The sequence below is a fragment of the Anneissia japonica genome, unplaced genomic scaffold (assembly GCF_011630105.1).
Source record: "Anneissia japonica isolate Jap-2015-1 unplaced genomic scaffold, ASM1163010v1 scaffold288106_len264728_cov135, whole genome shotgun sequence".
Lineage (NCBI taxonomy): Eukaryota > Metazoa > Echinodermata > Crinoidea > Comatulida > Comatulidae > Anneissia > Anneissia japonica.
The window spans coordinates 117,265-137,810 of record NW_022749702.1 but is presented as its reverse complement, the minus strand read 5'-3'; the positions used below and the strand labels follow the sequence as shown (position 1 = coordinate 137,810).

Genomic DNA, 20,546 nt, shown 5'->3' with positions numbered 1-20,546 from the left:
ACAGTATGTGGTTTTATTTGTGCGGAATCACAACCAGTGAGGGGGTGGCACTGGGGAATTCAGGATGTTTATGTTTTTAATAGGCGTGAGGTAATTGCAGGCTACTCAGATTAGCATGACGTCAGGATTGTGACGCTTTAAAACGTGTTTAAATATAAATAACAGTTGATATGAAAGAAACAAAACCAATAGCTAGAGAAAGAACTAGTTGGAGAATATCGATCGCAGTTTTATGGTTCGGACTCGACACTCAGCCTTTAGCCTTGTTTTTCACTAGGCGAACTTATTCGCGCGAATTGAAACGTCTGTTCATACGCATGCGCATTCACGTTCCTATCGAAGTTTTTCGCTTCAGCGAAATCGGTAGTTCGAACTGTTTCTACTTTATGCGAAGCGAAAGAAATGCGCAACCATCAGACCTGAGGAAGCGAAGCTACGCTTTCGATTCGTACAAATCAATTCGCCTAGTGAAAACAGGCTTTTAAGAAGATACGATAGGTGAGATGAAGTGTACACAATCAACTTGAACATACCAATAGCTAGAGTACGAACTAGCTGAATGGGGAATATCACTGACTTGAGGGACAATGAGCCGAAGTTAAGTAGATGACAGGGGCGAGTCCGGACATGTGTTGGAGGGGGGAACTAGAGGGAAAAGGGTATGCATTCGGGTTTACTGTTTTAAACGACGTGCGGAGCATGGACTTGACTGTTTTTTTTTTTTTTTGTTTTTTTTTTTTAATATTTTCCGAACCCCCATCGATTTAATTTACAATTTTGAAAAAAAAATTATGGTCGGGGAGGGGCCATTTTTTCGAGCTCTTTCCCTTGTGGAATGACATTTTTATTAACATCAGCTGTATAAATTACTTTTCCTTATTAAAAAAGGGCACTCCTAAATTTCATGGGGGTCAGGACATCGCCGACTCACTCCCTTCCCCCTTTCTGGACCCGTCCAGAAAGGCGGACACAATTAATGGACCTTTCCCGGAGTGTCAATCAAACTAGAACACCTGCGCATTCGCAATAGATTCAGAAACGCGCATGTTGTCCCACAAACGCACATGTATATAACTTGCGTATACGCTATTGTTTTGTTGGACCTTTGCAACAATATCTGAGGGCGGGGTGCAGGTGGGCGGGGCCTAGCTCAGAAGGTAAAGAAAAAAATATTTTAATTTCTTAATTTGTGTATTTGAGTAAGTATTTAACTTACAATTAAACTAAGAAATCTGAATAAGAAGATTGTTTCCTGCAATTAAAATGTAAATAATACCTTTCCTGTATTCTCTGCATTTAATTTTGCTGGTAATCATTCAACGATTTTGGTTTTAAAATGTTTTTTAATCAGCGATAAATAATTTATAAGAATGAAAAGAAGTATAAACAACACTGAAACATGTAGCATACACTTAAACTAACATACTACAGCTAAATTTATAAAAAAAATAATGTTAATGTTTGAAAGGATATAAATAAAATATAATAGTAATATAAATGCAAAGGAAAAATAGTAAAAAAGTGGAAACGTCGTAGCAAGAAAATGATGAAGCACTGGTACTTCGCAAAAACAAGCATTGTATTACCTTCAATTAAAAACCAGAATAAATGAAATATATATTTTTTAAATAACTTAATTGATTTTGCCATCTTTCACAGAGGATTCAATATTATTCCATGATATTGGACCAGTGCAAGGGAGGTTGAGACTAGTACGTGAAAGTGATCTCACATGAGTTGTATGTTGCAAGCAGTGGCGTAACTAGGTTGTGAGGGGCCCTGATTCAAGATTACAGCTGGGGCCATTCGTGCATGCAAAATGACTGTCAACTATGGTGTGTACCACCGATGGATTGGCTTTAGAGCAGGGGTCCTTCCGGTTTTTATATAATTTTGCCAATAAATCTTTGGATTTTTATTTTTTATTTTTAATTTTTGTATGTTCTCATAGGGCATCTTTGGAGAGCCGGCTATTGGTTGTACTGACCATAATAAGAAGCGTTTCTACTTCTTATGACCAAAAGAAAAAGCACATTGGCGATATTTATTGAATTGATGTTTTGTTTTTATCAGATTAACCAATGAACAATGTCAACAGTTATCTTGTATTTTTTATTTAATTAAGCTAAATAAAATGAAAAGGATGACACCTGATTTCATAGTGTATGACTGTGATCAAAACAAATGTACGAGTAAAATTTGAAAACTCAAATCAGATTATTCTTTATCAGTTGTAAGAAATGTAAACACGATCCCAAACGTTTGTAAGATGAAAAGAATAAACAAAATTTCAAACAATATTCATTTAAATCTTGGAGAAAAAAATGGTATTCCTCACACACTAAATTTTACGAAACTTAGACTTGCAACACGCTATATCGCGGAATCTCTGTTCCATTATAAATAAATCATTAATGAATGGTATGGTTCTAAACGATTGGAAAGCCTCAATGACTACATCCATATACAAAGGTAAAGCCCTAACAATATATAGACCAATCTCAGTGGTATGCCACATACCAAAAATTGTTGAAAAGGAAGTCCAAGATCAAATTATTAGACATCTCAATGAAAATTACCTTATAAATGTACCAATGCTTTTAGGAAGTACCACTCAACTGTTATGTCTTCATCGTTTAATAGATCTTGTTATGGATGCTGGGAGCGGGTGCAGGTTTTGCCGGGTGGAGGTGCATACAAGTCCACAGCACTTCAGCTCCACTTGGGGCTGAGGTGGGAACATTAAATTCTAAAATATGGACCTAAGGGTGCCCGGAATTTGCACTCTCATACCTTATAATTTTACCAGTAACTAATATCAACAATACAATACAACAATTATTTTTCTTAATGCAGTTTAATTCGACAGCTAATTTCATGTTTAATGTACCAATGCTATATGACATGCCCACCCCCTTCTCGTTAATATAACAAAATTGAAATGATTTTCAATCGACATGGATATTCCAAACTCAAACACTTTGAATGCTGTTACACTAATTGTAGTGCCATCGCTCTTTCACCGTGATTTCCATCTAATGTTCGAGATGGTTCGAGTGACAGTTTTTACAACTGGCATATGGGCCTAGTCATAAGTGACTATTTTTAACAATTTTAAATTATTAATGTGCAGTATTACTTGAAGATAAATACCTTCAATCCAGATTTGTATTTATGCATTATTAGATGTTTTGATAAGAGAATGGACCCTTATAGATCGGGGGCCCCTGGAGGTCTGGGGCCCAGATTGAACTTGCTGAACCTGCGATAGGCACGCCATGGACCTATTAATAAGTCCATCTTATTAATAGGTCCATGGGCACGCCACTAGTTGCAAGACCCCGATAGACCCTTATTGGGTGGGGTGGACAGTTGTAGGATAGTTTAGTAAAGTTATGTAAATCAATGACAACAACTTTGTTTCGATATGTGTCTCCTTAGAGTAGTCGATAACTTATTTTAGCATTTTAATATATTTTATCCATTGTTTATTCAGATTTTATAATATTAACATGCAGCCAGACATTGTTTTCATTTAAAAAACAATTAGGCCCTAATATTTGTAGTAGTGTGCGAATTGCAGACACGTGTCTTGGTGACGGTGATAGTTAAATTAGACTCAGTCTAAAAACGACGGAATTTTTATTATATCATTTTAATGTTATTATATTAACAAGCAAGCAAACTACTGATCTCTGATTAACCATTTTTAAAGATGTTCGATCAGCATGACTTTCTTCGCATCCCGGGTAAACACGTCGGGGCTGTCTGTACCAGTAAACCGGGGTCCCTTAATCGTCTCGAATAATGCACTTGGTACCTTCAAGCCAGTTACACTTGGCCTACGGTTTATCCTTTTCCGAGCAAACAGATCCATTAGAGGAGGTCTATCTAATTTTTCCTTGCTCTAACGAAAGTTCGCAGTTACGAATAATGAAAGACAGACACAGTGGCGGCGCCAGCGGAGGACAGGGGCTTAAGTCCCCCACCAGACAGGTCAAGCGCCCCCTCCCCCATTTAGACAGAGCTTGTCGGGCAGTCAGACCATAAAAAAAAATATATAAATAGGCCCACAACAAGCCAAACCATGTGTGCCATAGCCTAAAAGTGCCATTTCCGGCCATCCAGATGTTGCTCTTTAAAAAAAAATCTCATCATTTGGGAGGGGGAACTCTCTCAGCTACTTCCCCTAGCTCGGGTATACGCGATCTCAAGTCCCCCTGTCGGATAGCTTAGCCCCAGAAAATATATTCTAGAGCCATCACTTCACAAACAAGCACCAAAATATTAAAAATAATGAAAATCGTATCTTGTCAAAAAATCCGTATTAAATCATACTTCTTTGCAGTCGTAAAACAACAGAATTTTTTATAATATTTGTGTTAAGTCTTTGTTATTTCTTTTGCACAAATAATATATTAAAAGGTATATTATATTATGAAAATATTTCGATCAAACCATGAAGGAATGGTTAGACAATGCAGAGTGTATGTTCGTTTCAAGAATACTGGGGTTGAGTAGAGAAACCAAAGAAAAAGTATCAGATGCCCTCTAGAGATTACGCCTGTATCACCTGGCTGTTCTAGCAAAGGGCGGTATACAAACATTCCCCCATATAGACAATCCGTTTCGATGTGTAATAAACTTACTTTTACAAAGTAAGTTTAAGCGAGTAGATTTATAAACTTTATTAGACTTTTGGTGGATTATTTTGTAAGTAGACAGATAAAAATTGCATGCTTACACATTTTATACGTTGATCATGAAAACTAACAGGGGAGTGTGCATAATTGATTGCCTTCAAACAAAAACATTAAGTACACAACTGAGTGAAGATGGCGGAGCGTTTACAACGCGAGACTTTGCCACCACCCTGGAATTATGCAATTACAGCAGACGGAAGAATATTTTTCATAAAGTAAGTAAAAGGCCAGACACATTTAAGATGTATTTCCAAGTATGTAACTTTACCTGGTAGTTAACATTCGATGTATTTTGTTATTTCAGTGATGAAACACGGACTACAACCTGGATTCATCCAGTGACAGAAGAACCCGTAGCGACAGGCCTCCTGTCACGGGAAGGTTAGTGAAACACCGTACTTCCGGTACATTGGCCTAGCCAACTAATTTTAGCAAGCTGTTGCTGTATTACTAAACAATAGATTGCTACTGATTAACAACAAAGAGACCGTTAACGTTGTTGTAGAGGTCCGGGGTTTTTATTTTTGTAATGCTAGGTAGGTAGGGCCCTAGCCTAGGCCTAGGCCTAGCTAAGCAGAACTAGGCTAGGCCTTGGTAGGCTAGGCCTGGCCTTAAATACAACAATTATAATAAAAGAAAATTCAGTAGGGCCTAGCCTAAGCCCTAGCTATGCCTAGAGGCTCTAGACTAGAAGCCTAGCTAGTTAAGCCTAGGGTAGTGCTACCTAGGCCTATTAGTATTATTATTAGTTTGGTTTTTGGCTAAGTCAGGCTGATATAATATGATGACAGAGAACCCTCATTGATTGAGCAATATTTCAATAGGCCTAGGTTAGGTCAACAACATTCTACTAAATTGAGAAGTTTTACATGCACCAAGGCCTTAGAGGCCTAGGCTATGTCACGTGTATTTTCCCGCATGCTTTTATGTTTTTTTTTCTTTGTCATGTCCATTGCCCCTGTCATTCACACTAAGTTTATTCCTCAATGTCAGGTACCAACAGAGTTATCCTTTTGAGTACCCAACTTAAACGTACTGTAACGCAGCAATATGTTTTCTGGCCCGACTGTGTGTAAATAAGGCTTGTGTAGGGAATAATAATATCCTCTGCAAAAATTTAGCCTAGAAATCTGTCCTTGCATTTTATTTGGAAAATATAAGCTGATTTTTGCCCAATATGTTGAATAAAATTAGGCACTGGCCTATCTGTCAATCCAATGTATTATGCAGTTACTGTAGGTACGATTCTAAGCACCAATTTTCCAATCGATTCTCTGTTCAAATTTGAGGGCTAATTTTTATGTATCCCCACGCTGTTACGGTATAGCATGACTAAAGGAATACTTTATTGTTCAATTGTAATATTCACAAAACACAGTCTGCCATTAAAAAACAAAACACTATTATAAAAAATGCATACATAAAAGTGATAATTTTACAAAAAGAAATTAGAAATATTTAATAAATATTGCAAGGAATTTCTCAGTAAGAAACATAAACTCTAACTATGTTTGCCTGAGCTAAAAAAAAAATCCAGTTAACCATGGAATCATGCAGCTTTTTTACAACATTTAATAACACTGCTTGTAAAAGAACGGACTACAGTTTGAATTACAGAATTATTATTAAACTTTAACCTATATGGAGTTTATTTTCTACAGTATGACATGAGTTTAACAAACAGTTTATTCTTTGTCAGATTTGGAAAAAACAAATTTGAGTTATGAGAAGATTTTATTGTAACCTTTTTAAAAATATACCCTTGAAATTGTTAACATTTTAAGTTGTGACATACTTCTTGTCCACAGATTTACCAAAGGGTTGGGAACAAGGATGGACAACAGAGGGTGCTGTTTTCTTTGTTAAGTAAGTACTTAAATTTTGCATTTTTACCATATTTTAAGCTGGTATCAATTTGTGAGGCCAAAGAAAGTTCATTGCCCAAGGTCGACGAAACCAAAATCCCGAAATCTAACATAGCTTTTTTTTTCAAAAATACTTTTTTCTATCCAAGATATATTTTTTGAGGTTCAAAATTTGATACTTTTCAGTAGATTTTAGTTTAAGTGGTTATTATAAAACACCTAAATTGGTCTATGTAATTTGATTGGTGGATTTCATATCACCTGACATTGGTTATTTACCCCCTTTCGTCACTCATGGAAATTTAGTACCACCGTACATTTTTTTTCCATCTGTCTTTGCCCATTGACGATCAACCTAATACTATCTTTTGATTTGTTAAAGAAACACTGGACTGTTCTATAGAAAAATGGTAGGTTTTTATAATAAAATATAAAATGAAAAGAATCTCGATTTAGAAAAAAAGGTAGATTTTTTTCATAAAATATCAAATGACAAGAATCTATTTTATGTGTTTGTTAGGCGAGACTTGTTTTATTCCTTGTTTCACATACTTATTTTTTTTTAATGATTATCGGAGGATGCCAAAATCATCCAGACGGAGGAGAAAATGAATATAAACTTTCGTTGGTAAATGTAAAATAGGATGGTTTTGCTTAAAATTTATATAATTAGGAAAAAATATATACATATCAGCAGAGGTCATAATAAAAATATAGAAAAACTAATTGACCAAAAATAAAATTTTATTTTCTATTTAAAATCATCAATATTTGCAGTTGGTGGGTTTGCTAAGCAAGGTCATAAAAAAGTCTTATCTTTAGAAATAAAAAAACCAAATTTAATTTTATTTTTATTCCGCCCTCCTCCGATGATCTTTAAAAAAGTAAGTACGCGAAACAAGGAACAAAAGTCTCGCCTATGTAGAGTATGGTTGAAAATCCTTCAACCTGTGTGACGGATCGTAAAACAGTTTACTTTCTAAGAGTGCTGCCTACCAACAATTAGCAGCCACAGTCACCTAGAAGCACTCGCATAATTGTACTCTACAGAGTGGTATGTACAGAGTGGTATATGGATTGTCTGCCAACAGACAGCCCACTGACAGACTTCAGGTCCGAAACCAACATTCAACCTGTTGTTTCCAATGCGCTGAACAAAAGATGAAATGTCTCCCGGTGTACTGTCCTATCACCCCCAGAAGCACCACAGTGAATATTTAGTCTTTCATGTTTTGTGGGTTATCTTTGGTATTCACACTCAGAATAAACCGAATAGTATTATGTAGTGAGCGAACGTTTATTATTCTTTAGAGAAAATACTAAACAGGACAAACAATAATTTGTGAAATAATGAAAACTAAATTCATTTCACTTTGGACTCAAGAACCGTTGTTACCTTAATTGATATTAAGTTTAATGAATTATTTTTTTTTTTTAATTTTTATTTTGGTAGCATTTTGGTGGCATTGGTTTTTCATATCATTCCATCATGTAGAGACCTCATCGACCCTTGCTTGATCAAACTGCCAGTGTACAGTAGAATCATGGATGTATAAAATATTTTATACCTCCAGGGTAAAATTATGGTAGTAGAAAGAATTGAAAACTCTCAAATGTACTGGATATTATTAGTAAATTACTTTGTAAACCTCCAGTATTATTTAAACTATCAGTACTTTATATGGTAATAATCATTGGTTTTTTTACCCTTCCGGCAAGTCCCGTCCCTTTGTTATTGTCACTGGTCCTACAAAAAAAAATGTTAAACATACGCAAACGTGCGTTTTCAGGGGCGGATCCAAAGATGTCAAAAAAAGGTGGGCCGAAAGGGGGGTCCGAAATTTGGGCCGATCGAGAAAACACTGAAATATGAGGTCCGGGGGCATGCCCCTGCGAAATTTCTGTGTTTTAGATGCCCGAAAATAACATTTGAGGGTTATCGTTTTTTCTTTCTTTTTTTTCTTTTTTTTTACCTCTCAAAAGGTGGGAGGGGCCGGGGCTTTGTGGGACAACACTTGTGGTTGTTAGACGCATGTATTCCAGGCCGGCTCTGTTCTGATTCAGATTAATCAAATGTTAAGTTTGATTGAGACCTATAGAAAGGTCCATAGTGAGACTCGAGAGAAATTACTTTTTACAGTACGTTCCTTTACAATTTCGGTTTTCAGTGGCAGATCCGGGGGTTGCAAAGGGATGTTTTCCTGCTCGGCTCAGCCAGATCACTAACAACCCCCAAAAACCACAAGGTCCGTTCCCCTATAGACTTTAGGTTACCATACCTCTCAGGTCACCAGGAAAACAATATTCTTGACCCACCACTGTATCAAGTGTATTCGGAAAGTCTTTCAACCTAGTTAGTTGCTTTTAAACTTTGTTTATTATTATTAGGATTAAAGTTGAACTGTCCTTGCTTGGTAAGATGTCAGGTTCATGTTTATCTACCTCCTGATTCATCTCATCTGCTGAGTAGGCTTAAGATTACAATGTTTACAGTCCTGATTATCATGCATACTGAGATTGATATCTATCCATCTATCAATCTATCAGACCAGTGTTGCTTGCTCGAAACTGACCGATAAATCATAAATCTCCACTCACAATTCGGGCATTGGACTCTCTGCTCAGGAAAAACAGCCACGTTTATTCCTTATAGGGCATTGTTCACTCAGTTAAACCAACATCAACAATAGTTCTTTTCAGAACTATCTTCGTGGTGTACTGCAAGCTATTATTTTGCCATGCAAACCTTCAAACAATATTTAGTTAAACTTACCATGCAATTCCCACTTGATGTTGTTTGTGGTTAAATTATGGTTGCTTGACTTAAAAGTCCAAAGCAGGGCTTTATTGGGCTTTGTAGCTTAGTGGTTAAGATGCTTGCCTTCTACTGTAATCCTAGGGTCCTGGGTTCAAACCTTGTGACAGCACAGGATTTTTTCGCTTAAGCCTCACATTATTTCATGTATTTAGAGGGCCCCTGAATATCAGCTAACCTAGGGTCACCGTCTATAAACATGGAAAAAAATGAAAATTGGAGATGGCACTCAATGACTTAAGTTTATGAAATATTCTTTAAATTTCTAATTTCTTGATTTTTAAGTTGGAAGCCTTAGTCGGCTTTCGCTCTTCGTTTAAAACTTTCCTGCACAGTACTGTATGAGACCATTGTATGCTACTGACATTAACCAATTGAATTTATTAAATTAATTGATTGTTTTATTATTTTTTAAATTATCAGGCATCTGGTCAATTACAATGAAAATGTACTGTAATCATTACAATTGCAATTACACTATATTTTCCCATTACAATTACAATTATGATTACTTTTTTTTCAATTACAATTACATTTTCTCAATTACAAGTATGATTACAATTTTTTCCATTTTGATGTTCAGAGAAAATCACAATAATAAATCATTCAATCATACTAATACATTAAACAGATATTTAGACCTACTTGAATGGTTTAAGGAATATATACACAGTATACCATTGGCTTCTGTAAAGGCCCACCCAAGCCATACACAAACCATACTTTTCAATATAATTTTAAAATCATCTGCATACAGTTGTCTTTTTATTGTTTATATTTAATTTACCCAACTGAAAGTAACTCACAGCAGGATGGAAATTTGTTTTATTCTGTTTATGATGAGGGAGTTTAGTTTCTATTTAGTAGAAGCTACACAACTCCACTCTTTGCTAATTAATCTCAGATATAAAGTTTGGTTTATAGCTAGACTATTCCTGCTCACTAATGACCAAGTTACTGTACAAATAACTTATAAAAATAACACTGTAATTTTAGTTTTTGTGGGTTGAGAAAATGGTTTATATGGGATAGGCCCTACTGTAAATTTGAGATATACTGTTTAATCATGGAATTCTCTGTAACATTCAGTGGGGAACATATTGGTAAGTAGTGCATCCTATTTTAAAGCAAATCAACCACTCCTTGGTTTTAAATTTAAGTGAAATAACAACCATTAGGAATAGCTTACAGTTGGATAAACTCTTGACAACAACAGTTATTTCTAAATAAGCAATAAAGTGGATGAGTTTTTTTTTGCCATGCAGTGGATGTCGATTTGAGATTTTTATAAATACAGACAATGGGAATTACAGTATGTACTCAAATGTACAGTATTTGCCATATTAAATTACAAATTAAATTTTTCTAATTACAATAACATTACATTTATAAATTACATTTTTGAAGGAAATTACAAATTACATAAGAAATGTAATTATTTATTTATTTTTATTTATTCAACTTTCTTTATACTGGATGGCACGCTCAATGCAAATGTACTGGTTTTCGTTGTGGTCCAGTTATAACATAAAAAATACAAAATTGATAAAATGAAAAGGAAAATATAAGAAAATTTTAACAAAAAGGACTTAATTACGAAATAGAGAGATTAATTATTTTAGAGCATCAAGGTATTTTGATTTAAATTCTGGAAATCCCTAGTTATGTTACTAGGTACAGTAGTTCGTTCCAGTTCATGGATGCTCGATAGTGGTCCGTTTTCCTTGACAAATGTTCCACTGTAGAACAAAAAAAGATGATTATTTGTCTGACTTCGAGTATTGAGAAAAACAATCATCTTAATTAAATAGGAAGGTGCAAGTCCTTCAAGACATTTAAAAGTTATGAATAATAATTGATCTCTCCATCTGTCATTCAGAGTTTGCCAGTTTAACACGCTTAAAATATCATTAATTGGTGTCCTAATGTCACAAAAAGTAAAATTCTTCCTGAGGAGTTTAAAAGAACTTGTAGGCTATGCTATGGAGCAGTTTGACCATACGCATGAACATTAATCAAAGGAAAAACCAAAGTTTTAGCCAGCATCTTAAGAATACATTGAGGTATAAAATATCTGATACGACGGATGACACCAATTCTTTTAGATACTTTTGAGGAATTGATTACATTACAAATTACAATTACCCCATGCCTGAATGTTGTCTAGGTTTTGATAGACTATAAATCTCGGTTTACCTTGTCAAAATTGTTAATTGTATAACACAATAAGGATGAAACTTATGACTAAGCAAGTTAAATTGCATTTCCTATTATGGAAAACTCTCGACTATTCACAACATCTCATTCATATACAGTAGGCCTACCATATAAGTGGTAAAGTACATATTTCCGTGTTTACATTTAACAGGAGCATTGAAACCATAAAATGTTATGTTAAAATGCTCAACCAACACGTACCTTACAGTACAGTCACTGTTTGCATACTGTATAAAAAGCACTGCAGGGTGTACAGTAATGTTTTATTCTTTGTCACTAAGTTTCAAAGTTCTTGCTCATTTTTGCTAAGAAGATGTAAGTGTAATTAATACACTATAATATTATTGTAATTACAACATATACGTTTTAATAGTAGCTTATTCCAATCCCTATTTAAAATTAGGTATAGTAGAACTATATTGTAAACTGAATTTTGCACAATTTTAGGTAAAAAAAAGGTAAAAAATTAATTTCAATTAAAAATGTATTAAATGTTATTAATTAAAAAAGGAAACTTTTGTGCTCAACAAAAGGGTCTGTTAAAGTACTTTTCGTATTTGGTTGGTTAAATAACGCCACCTTTTTCGTTGAGTTTGTGCTTACAGTACTGTAACTTTCGAAATACTTTTTTGTTGTGTGGCTAACATACTCAACAGAAACAGTAAGTCCCAATCGAAAACGCCAAATGTCTCGAAAACACTTTAAAATATTTCCCTGGTATGGGTACAGTTAGTAACCATACCAGGATTAGATCCCTAAAATTAATCTATGATTTTACAGCATCATTGTAATTTTTTGTAAAGGGCTTTATAATTCTTAGATTTTAAGGATAATACAGTACTGTACTGTAAGTGTGTTTGCGTAGGTGATAGCAATTCATGTAAACAACTTGTTTTCACAGTTCAGAACACCTTTATTTTTATTCTGTACATGATCCTGGAAACAAAACTCCTTTTCCATTGACCTATGCCAACCTCAGGGTATAAATCAATGAGGACCTGAAAGATAGATTAAGACCACTTCAATCTTACTCATATGTAGATTTGGAATGACACCAAAACTCAATGTACTCTACATGATTTTGAACTTTAAATTTGTTAAACTGTAATATTTACATGAAAAGCACAATAATGAAAAATGGAAAAAAAAAGTAATAATCAGAAAAATATAAAAGAACAGTGGGTAAAAGTTCCAATCAGAGTAAATTAAAATTAGATTTATGATGCTATGATTACAGACTTTTCAAGTTTGTAAAAGGCATTTCCTTATTAATGTCTTCAGATATGTCTGTTGTTAATGAAAAATTTCCGTAACACCACCTACAGTAATAATTTGCCTTGAGTGGAAAATATAACATATTTTGAAACTTGGCCCGGTCGTCTTTGGGCCCGATTGTAATTCGATGTAGAATTTCAAACAAACGTGACATGGTGAAGATTTTCGGGCACTTTTTCTTACTTTTGACAACAACTTATCAGTAATCCGACAAGTATAAGTTGTCTAGGGATAATGCAACCAAAGATCCTGATGAAAAAATCATTTGTTCTGGACTTTAGACCTATGTATTTATGGGTCTAGTCCTATGATAAATTCCGTAGTATTTTTGCTCATCCCATCGTATTTAATTGGGCCTTTTGTGGGGTATTCTTTATTGTATTGTTTTGTGTTTTTATTTTTACACAAAAAACAAAATCGTTTTTCAAGCTCACAATTTCCAATAATTTATAAATGGCCAATCAAATGGCTTTTTGATCTCATGCAGATCTTGTGCATTCAAAACTGGGCTTTTGCCTGGGAAAAGGTGGGCTTAGTGTATAATATAACCAAGGAACTACAGCAGGCCTATCCATGCAATGCGACAAGAGGGAGTGTACATATTTGACCAGAGATCTAAAGCACCGCTTTGTGTGGGGCAAACATTATGCAAATTAAAAATCCTAATAAACGTTGTCACTCTGAGAAGTAACACATCTGTAGAACGATTGTGATAATTATTTGTCACTATGAATGAATACAAACTTTTTTTTTTCCTCAATACGTATAAGATCTTGCACCTTTGGTATACTATTTTCATGCTGTAAATTAAATGCCTGTGTACAACAATGTTGCCCAGATGACGATTAAATGAAATTATATAATGAGAGTGTTAATTATCTAATTAATTGTCTTATTTTTTTTAGCCACAACAGGGAAACAACAACTTTCTACCATCCAACAACATCAGCTGTAGAAGTTGCGGATAATTCACAGTTCCATGTAAAGTAAGTTACATAAAGTAATTTTCTTTTGTTTCATATTGTGTGTAAAAGCTCCATGTAAAAGTAAAAAAAAGTATCCATGATGGTTTGACCTTAATCAGGGATGTAGTTATGATGGGCAGAGGTGGGTGGGACAACCCAGCCTTGTAGTTTTCCACCCAATCTAAATCTAATATTATGGCCCTATACGCACTCTTATTAACCCACTTTTCCATCCTTAAAACCCAGTCTTATTATCCACCTACAGTACCTTGAAATGTCTTATCACCCACCCTAGTTTTCTACAGCTACATCCTTGCCTTAATGTAGGTGTATCAACTTTTATTTTACAAAAACATGTGACCGCCTAAATATGGTCATAACGCCATTATATCATGACCGTATAATATGTCAGTGATGCTACATGCGAACAAGGCCTCAAGTGCTGGGGAGAACTCAGAATTCCATAATGTTGCAGCTATAATCAGCATACAGGTATGTTGTGTCTTAATTTGGACACAAGCAAAATGCTTGAAATCCTGTCTGGACAGCCTAGGTTTTAAAACCAATTTGAATCTACTGTACAGTATAGTGACATCCCTTTTGGCATGAAACTGAGCGTAACATTATTATGTCCAGTATATTCCAAGTGTCAAATTGTGACTTAATCATATTGGTGACTGGCCTCATGTTCTTCTAAATGTCACTCTGTTGGTAGTATTAAATGAAGAAAATATAATTCTGGTATATGATGTAGGCCTATTACATTATCAAATGTTGGTGTACTGTAACTTTATATAAAGGAGTCGCCACTCCAAGAAATCAGGTTGACCTCCCGGATTACCACCGGCAAACAAAAACTACACCAAGTTGTTAACTACTGTATTATAGGCACCACTCTCGTATGGATCATTCTTGAATCAGCACATGGCACAGAAGCCTCCAAAATTGAAACTCTGCAGCACGGCGGAACCCAAAACAAACTTACGCCGAGGTACCTGCGTGTACACGGTAGTGATGGCGACGCTATCTCAAAATCGAGGGTGCGCACCGTCCCCCCACCTCCTTCACATTATTTTGTCTTTGTTTCTTGTGGCTTCAAAAGCGCCTTGAGACGGTTTTCTGTGGAAGGTGCTATATATAAATATATGACCATTGACCAAAACAACAATTAGAGTGCATGGGATCTCTATGGAAGCCTTACATACAGTGCAGTACACATGGCTGGGTACTACTATATTAGTAACTAGATAAAAGTATCATAATATGGATCCAAATATCACCATACAGTACATGTTGCTGTACTTTGTCACCTTGGTCCATGGTGAACTCTCAACAAGTACTGTCTGTGTACATAATGTCGGACACAAGCATACTGTGTGTGTTTTTTTTTTTTAACTTGATATACAGTTGTAGGTCCTACAGTAAAATACTCAAATCAAGCAAATGAGGAACACTTAGGCCCTATAAAAAATATTATTAGTTTATCACCCACTCTGGGCAGGTAAAGTGATGAGGGAGGGAGATTTTTTTTTTTTAATTTTTCTAAAGCCAAATATCATCCTTGGGTTGTTTGCTGGTGCATTGATATATATTCAAAGTAAAACATGATTGAGATAATGCAAACAATATCTAGTAACTATTTAATAAAATAAATGAAAAAAATAAATTAAAAAAATGTCAAAAACATTTTTTTTAAATTTTTTTTTAATTTTTTCAAAAAAACATTTTTTTTCCCCCAGTACCATAAAAGACATGCGCGCGAGGGTGATAAACTAATAATTTTTTTTATTGGGCCTTATATTGGCTTAGATATTGAGTCTAGACAGCAGTTGAAGTAATCTATGTTTATCCCTCTTTTCTTGTTGTGTTCTTTATCTTCTTTCCTTAATTGCTCTTCTGCCTTTCAGTGATCTGGTATATAGCTTAATTACTTTATGGGCAATTCCATGGTAACTTACAGTACAACATTTTTACTTTACTTTCACCCCACTCTACTAATGATTATTACACAAATATAAAATTATTTCAACATAACTGAGTATTATATTTAAAACAGTATTATGTTTAACGTTTCTGAAAATTTTTTTTAAACTTTAAACTGCTTTTCAATATTTTTTTTTAATGTAATCAAACCATAGTAACTTGCGTACACAAAAAGACAGAATATCCCTTAGTAAAGTCAATGCATATCACATTATTGTAGTCATTGAACTATTAACAGGTAAACTAAAATTCAAACGATTACGATTAGTAGGTCAAATGTCAAAATGTGGTAACTTGCGTTACGGTAAACTTACGTTACTATTGGCTCTATTAAAAAATTGACCAACAAAATGCGACTTACATACTGGACCCATTGATATTCTTTCCCATACTGTACTTAGATGAGTTTTGTGTGTACCTGTACTGGAATATTACATGCCATAATGGTGTACTAGTTGTACACAGTCATTAAATACCAGATACTGTACTGATAGCTGAGTTTAGGCAAGTAAAAATAAGTTCACTCACAAGGAACACTCGTTCAAATATAATATACAAAAATGTGACTGGCTCCAGCACACTAGAAATTAGATTTATTCAACAATTTATTTCAAATCAGATAGAATTTTCATTACATTTAAATAGTGATATATTGTACTTGAGTTATATGCACATGGTAATTTATTACCTCTGCCAAGGTGTACTGTACCCCTGCCTGTCTGCCTGTCTCTCTGTTGGCAATATTATGCAAAAACATTTGGCAGGCTTAGACAACAGCTTCATGAACTTAAATAAACTTTACCACTAAAAGATAAAGTCCTGTAGGCCTATCTGAAGACAAACAAACAAAAAATTCAAAATTCCTTGTTATAAATATGTGTCTATCACCAATTAAAAATCAGTTTTTATCCAAAAATACCATGCTTAGCATGTTTTTTGAAAAATGCGACTTACATACTGGACCCATTGATATTCTTTCCCATACTGTACTTAGATGAGTTTTGTGTGTACCTGTACTGGAATATTACATGCCATAATGGTGTACTAGTTGTACACAGTCATTTAATACCAGATACTGTACTGATAGCTGAGTTTAGGCAAGTAAAAATAAGTTCACTCACAAGGAACACTCGTTCAAAAATAATATACAAAAATGTGACTGGCTCCAGCATTCCTGGATTACTAATTACGCACAAATACCCAAAACGTTCGAGAATCAGAGTTTTGAACATTTTCAGGTTTTTGCATTTTATAAAAAAGATATTGAAGTACATTTCTGCAAAATATCAATCACTAAAATGTAACTGAAAAGTACATTAAAATTATTTTTAAAATACAAATCTTAAATAAACTATAGATTTTATATTCTTTGGAGGTTGTTTAAATTGCAAAAAAAAAAAATACATGGCTGATATCCAATTATTTAGCTTTGCTGTACTCAACCAATTTCCATAAAATAAACACTGTTTTAAAGAAAAATTCATGCAAAATTTTAAAATACCAAAAACATTAACTTAAAAATTTTTCCTACAAATGGCTGGTTTTGCCAGAGCTGGTCATAAAGCTGTCTGATTCATCATCATTTTTCAGCTTTTACAGTTGTCTGCTCTGTGTAGGCTTACACCATGTGAAGTAAACCATTGTATAAATTGTCAATGATTCATACCTAAGGAATTCACAAGTCTGTTAAATATTTAAATAAGTATCTTGTCATATATGAGATGAATGAAAATAATCGTCATTGTTCAAATCTTTACAAGAAGAAATATTTTGGCATTGTTGACAAATTATTCCAAACATTGTTAGTCTGTGATCAATATTTTGCTGTGCTGTTACAGTACTTTAGGCCAAATATTGTTTGAATGCACTTTGATTCCTATAAGTAGGCCTTGGATTGAGTACATAGTAATTAGTATGAAACAGGGATAATTAGGTCAATTAAACCTTGGTACCATAACTGCACTTTGTAATTGTTTTAATGGAATACATGTAGCATTTTCTAGCCTTTGCAGTTTAAATTATCATTTCATTTTAATAGTCAACCCCTTGACTCAAGGAAATATTATTAATTATGAGCATAAAAATGAGTGATATATAGTCTTTTCTGGCAGGATAATTTTTTCCCAGTCTTAGGAATGAAAAAAATATTAAATAGAAACTTAAACTCATGCTACAGTTAACAGCGTAACATTTTGATATCATTCGAAAATCCATTTTTTTTGGGTTTTTTTTTTGCTGCATTCCCTAACTAAAAGTTGACATTTAATTCTGTAGACCTAACGGTACCAAATAAAAATCGCTATTTTATGGATTAATAAAAAAAACAGTGAGGTGTAATGAAGAAAGCTCAGTCTGACACTATCAAAATTTTATGACAAGTTTGTGTGATGTACCCATATATGGGTATGATGATGAATACACCCAAATTATAGGTATCTTATATTTTTTCGTCACATACTCTACAGTACATGATAGTGTGGACAGCAGGAAAAGAGCTTTAAAGACAGGCTCCGGAGGAAAACATTTTTTTGATATGTTGTAGAACTGATTTTTCTAAGACAGAAAAAAGTTGTTTGACGAAAAACTGGGGAACGGTGAACGAGATACAGACTGGGGGAAAAAGGGGCGTAACCGCCCATTTTTACACCTTTTCCCCCCCAGTTTTTACATATTCAAAAATTTGTATCTCATTCACCGTTGCTCAGTTCAAACAACCTTTTTTCTGTCTCAGAAAAATCAGTTCTACAACATATCAAAATTTTTTTTTTCTCCGGAGCCTGACTTGTAAGTATTTTTGAGACACTTCTGGCCAGGTTCTAATTTAACCCTTTTATATGCACTGATGCTCTCGGTCAGAAATATCCTTTTTCGTATTAATTCATAAATAGAACTTTTTATACTCTTCATTCAGAGTTCTATTGGATCGATGTACAGTAGTAATGATAGTGTTCAGACCTGATATTGTTTCCAGTAATGACTGATATCGTTTCAGATTACATGTGATTGTAAATTATCCATGTCCTACCAGTGTCTGTAGATTGGAAGCTTGTTATGGAATAATCAAAGCAGAGTTTTATATTTCTTACTGGCTTCCATCTCAGGATTCAGTTTCAATTTGAGTATTAAGTTCTGCTTTAACAATCATCACTAATACCAGAGAGCTTGTACCCTGTAGGTGTACAGTACAGAAAACAATTGACTGTTTATTCTTTAATTAAAGCAAATTGGTGTCAGGTCTTTGTTACAAGTAAAAGATTGTTTAGTTCAGGAAACAATTTAAAAATTGTTGGTACAAATTAAACTACCAGATTAACTAAACCTTGAACAAGTTAATATAATTTTTTATTGTGATAAACAATCAAACTATTGTTTTCAGTATACATATCCAAGGCTTTAGAAATTTGATTGATTTTAAAGAAAGTTCACAGGAAGCATGAAGAAAATATGGTTTGGTTTAATATTAACAAGTTGACTGCCAGACCTATTTTTTGGCTTCCTTCCCCATGTGGCAAAACAAGTTTCCTAGTCATATATCATAAAAATGGTTGTCTGCCTAATAAATTGGCGGGAAAATATTAGGGGACTGTAAACTCGTCTCCGGCACTGAGACAGCACGTTTCATTGCTTCTGAAAAGTGTGAGTCTCATCCGCTTTTTACATTTGTTGGTAACCATGGGAGGGTGCCCTCACTTGTGCAATTGAGTGTACTGTCGGTAACATAACACAAACATACGTTCGTGATTTGTAGGTTATCGTCTAGAGGTGAATATTCCCCGAACTAACAGCCGTTAAGTCTGTGGCTCTACAATGTATAACAAAGAAGTAATAAACACCAGAATGTTACACCGATTATGACTAATATAGTCTTGCTTAGCACCCTCAGCAACACCCAGTGGGACGAGTGTCTCTGGCAGCGAACGTGTTAAGCTCGCTTTCCACACTATCAAACGTGACAGAAATCAAAAATATAAATCAGCTATTTCTAATCAGTCACTATCATTACTGTACAGTATATCCGCATTAATTAACAAATTGTGTTATTTTGTAATAATATTCAGTGTTCAACTTCACCAGGTATAACATAGATTTTTATATGAAATACAATCTATTTAATTTTAATTCTTTGATCATATTTATTTTATGTGCAGATTGGCACCAGCAGATGAGAATAATGAAACCTTGACTATGTCACTAAAAACGCAACCAACGCCTGTTAGTGTTAGTGTCAACAAGAACATAGGCAACAAAGTACAATCCACACCAGAGGGCAGCACAACAATGCCACCAACAACGCAAATAATGCCGGCAACTCCAAAAGTAAAGAACCGAGTGATTCCAAAAAATGTGGTTCCGCAGGTAAAGAGGCGGAAAGATGACCAGGTGACTATGAAAGGGTGGCTGTATAAAATGGGATCAAAGTTCAAAGTTTGGAAGAAAGTCTGGTGTGTCATTTCCGATTTCTGCCTGTTTTATTACAAAGGTAATGTTCAGGTTTAATCAAATACACTTTCCATTTTTTTAAATTCAAATATCACAGTAATGCTAGTATATGAATAGAAGACAAGTCATTATGTAAGTATACTGTGTAAAAGTAGAAATGTAAGTAATGTTTGATTATCATTTAATATGATGAAGATGATGACATTGACAATAATTTTTATGATATATATAGTTATTGAATTGAATAGATTTCCCCCTGACATGCACCCACACACATGTACAC

General features: G+C 34.3%; 1 protein-coding gene across 1 annotated transcript in view; it reads left to right on the top strand.

Annotated features, from left to right (window-relative positions):
- The first annotated feature begins 4,796 nt into the window (after positions 1-4,796).
- The window catches only part of LOC117121137 (pleckstrin homology domain-containing family A member 7-like), a 33,663-nt gene continuing 17,913 nt past the window's right edge, over positions 4,797-20,546 (top strand). Inside the window, exons 1-5 of the mRNA XM_033266238.1 lie at positions 4,797-4,918; positions 5,008-5,084; positions 6,512-6,569; positions 13,781-13,861; positions 19,972-20,303. Coding sequence (XP_033122129.1) covers positions 4,836-4,918; positions 5,008-5,084; positions 6,512-6,569; positions 13,781-13,861; positions 19,972-20,303 — 631 coding nt within the window. The 5' untranslated portion in view covers positions 4,797-4,835. The remainder of the gene's footprint in view (positions 4,919-5,007; positions 5,085-6,511; positions 6,570-13,780; positions 13,862-19,971; positions 20,304-20,546) is intronic.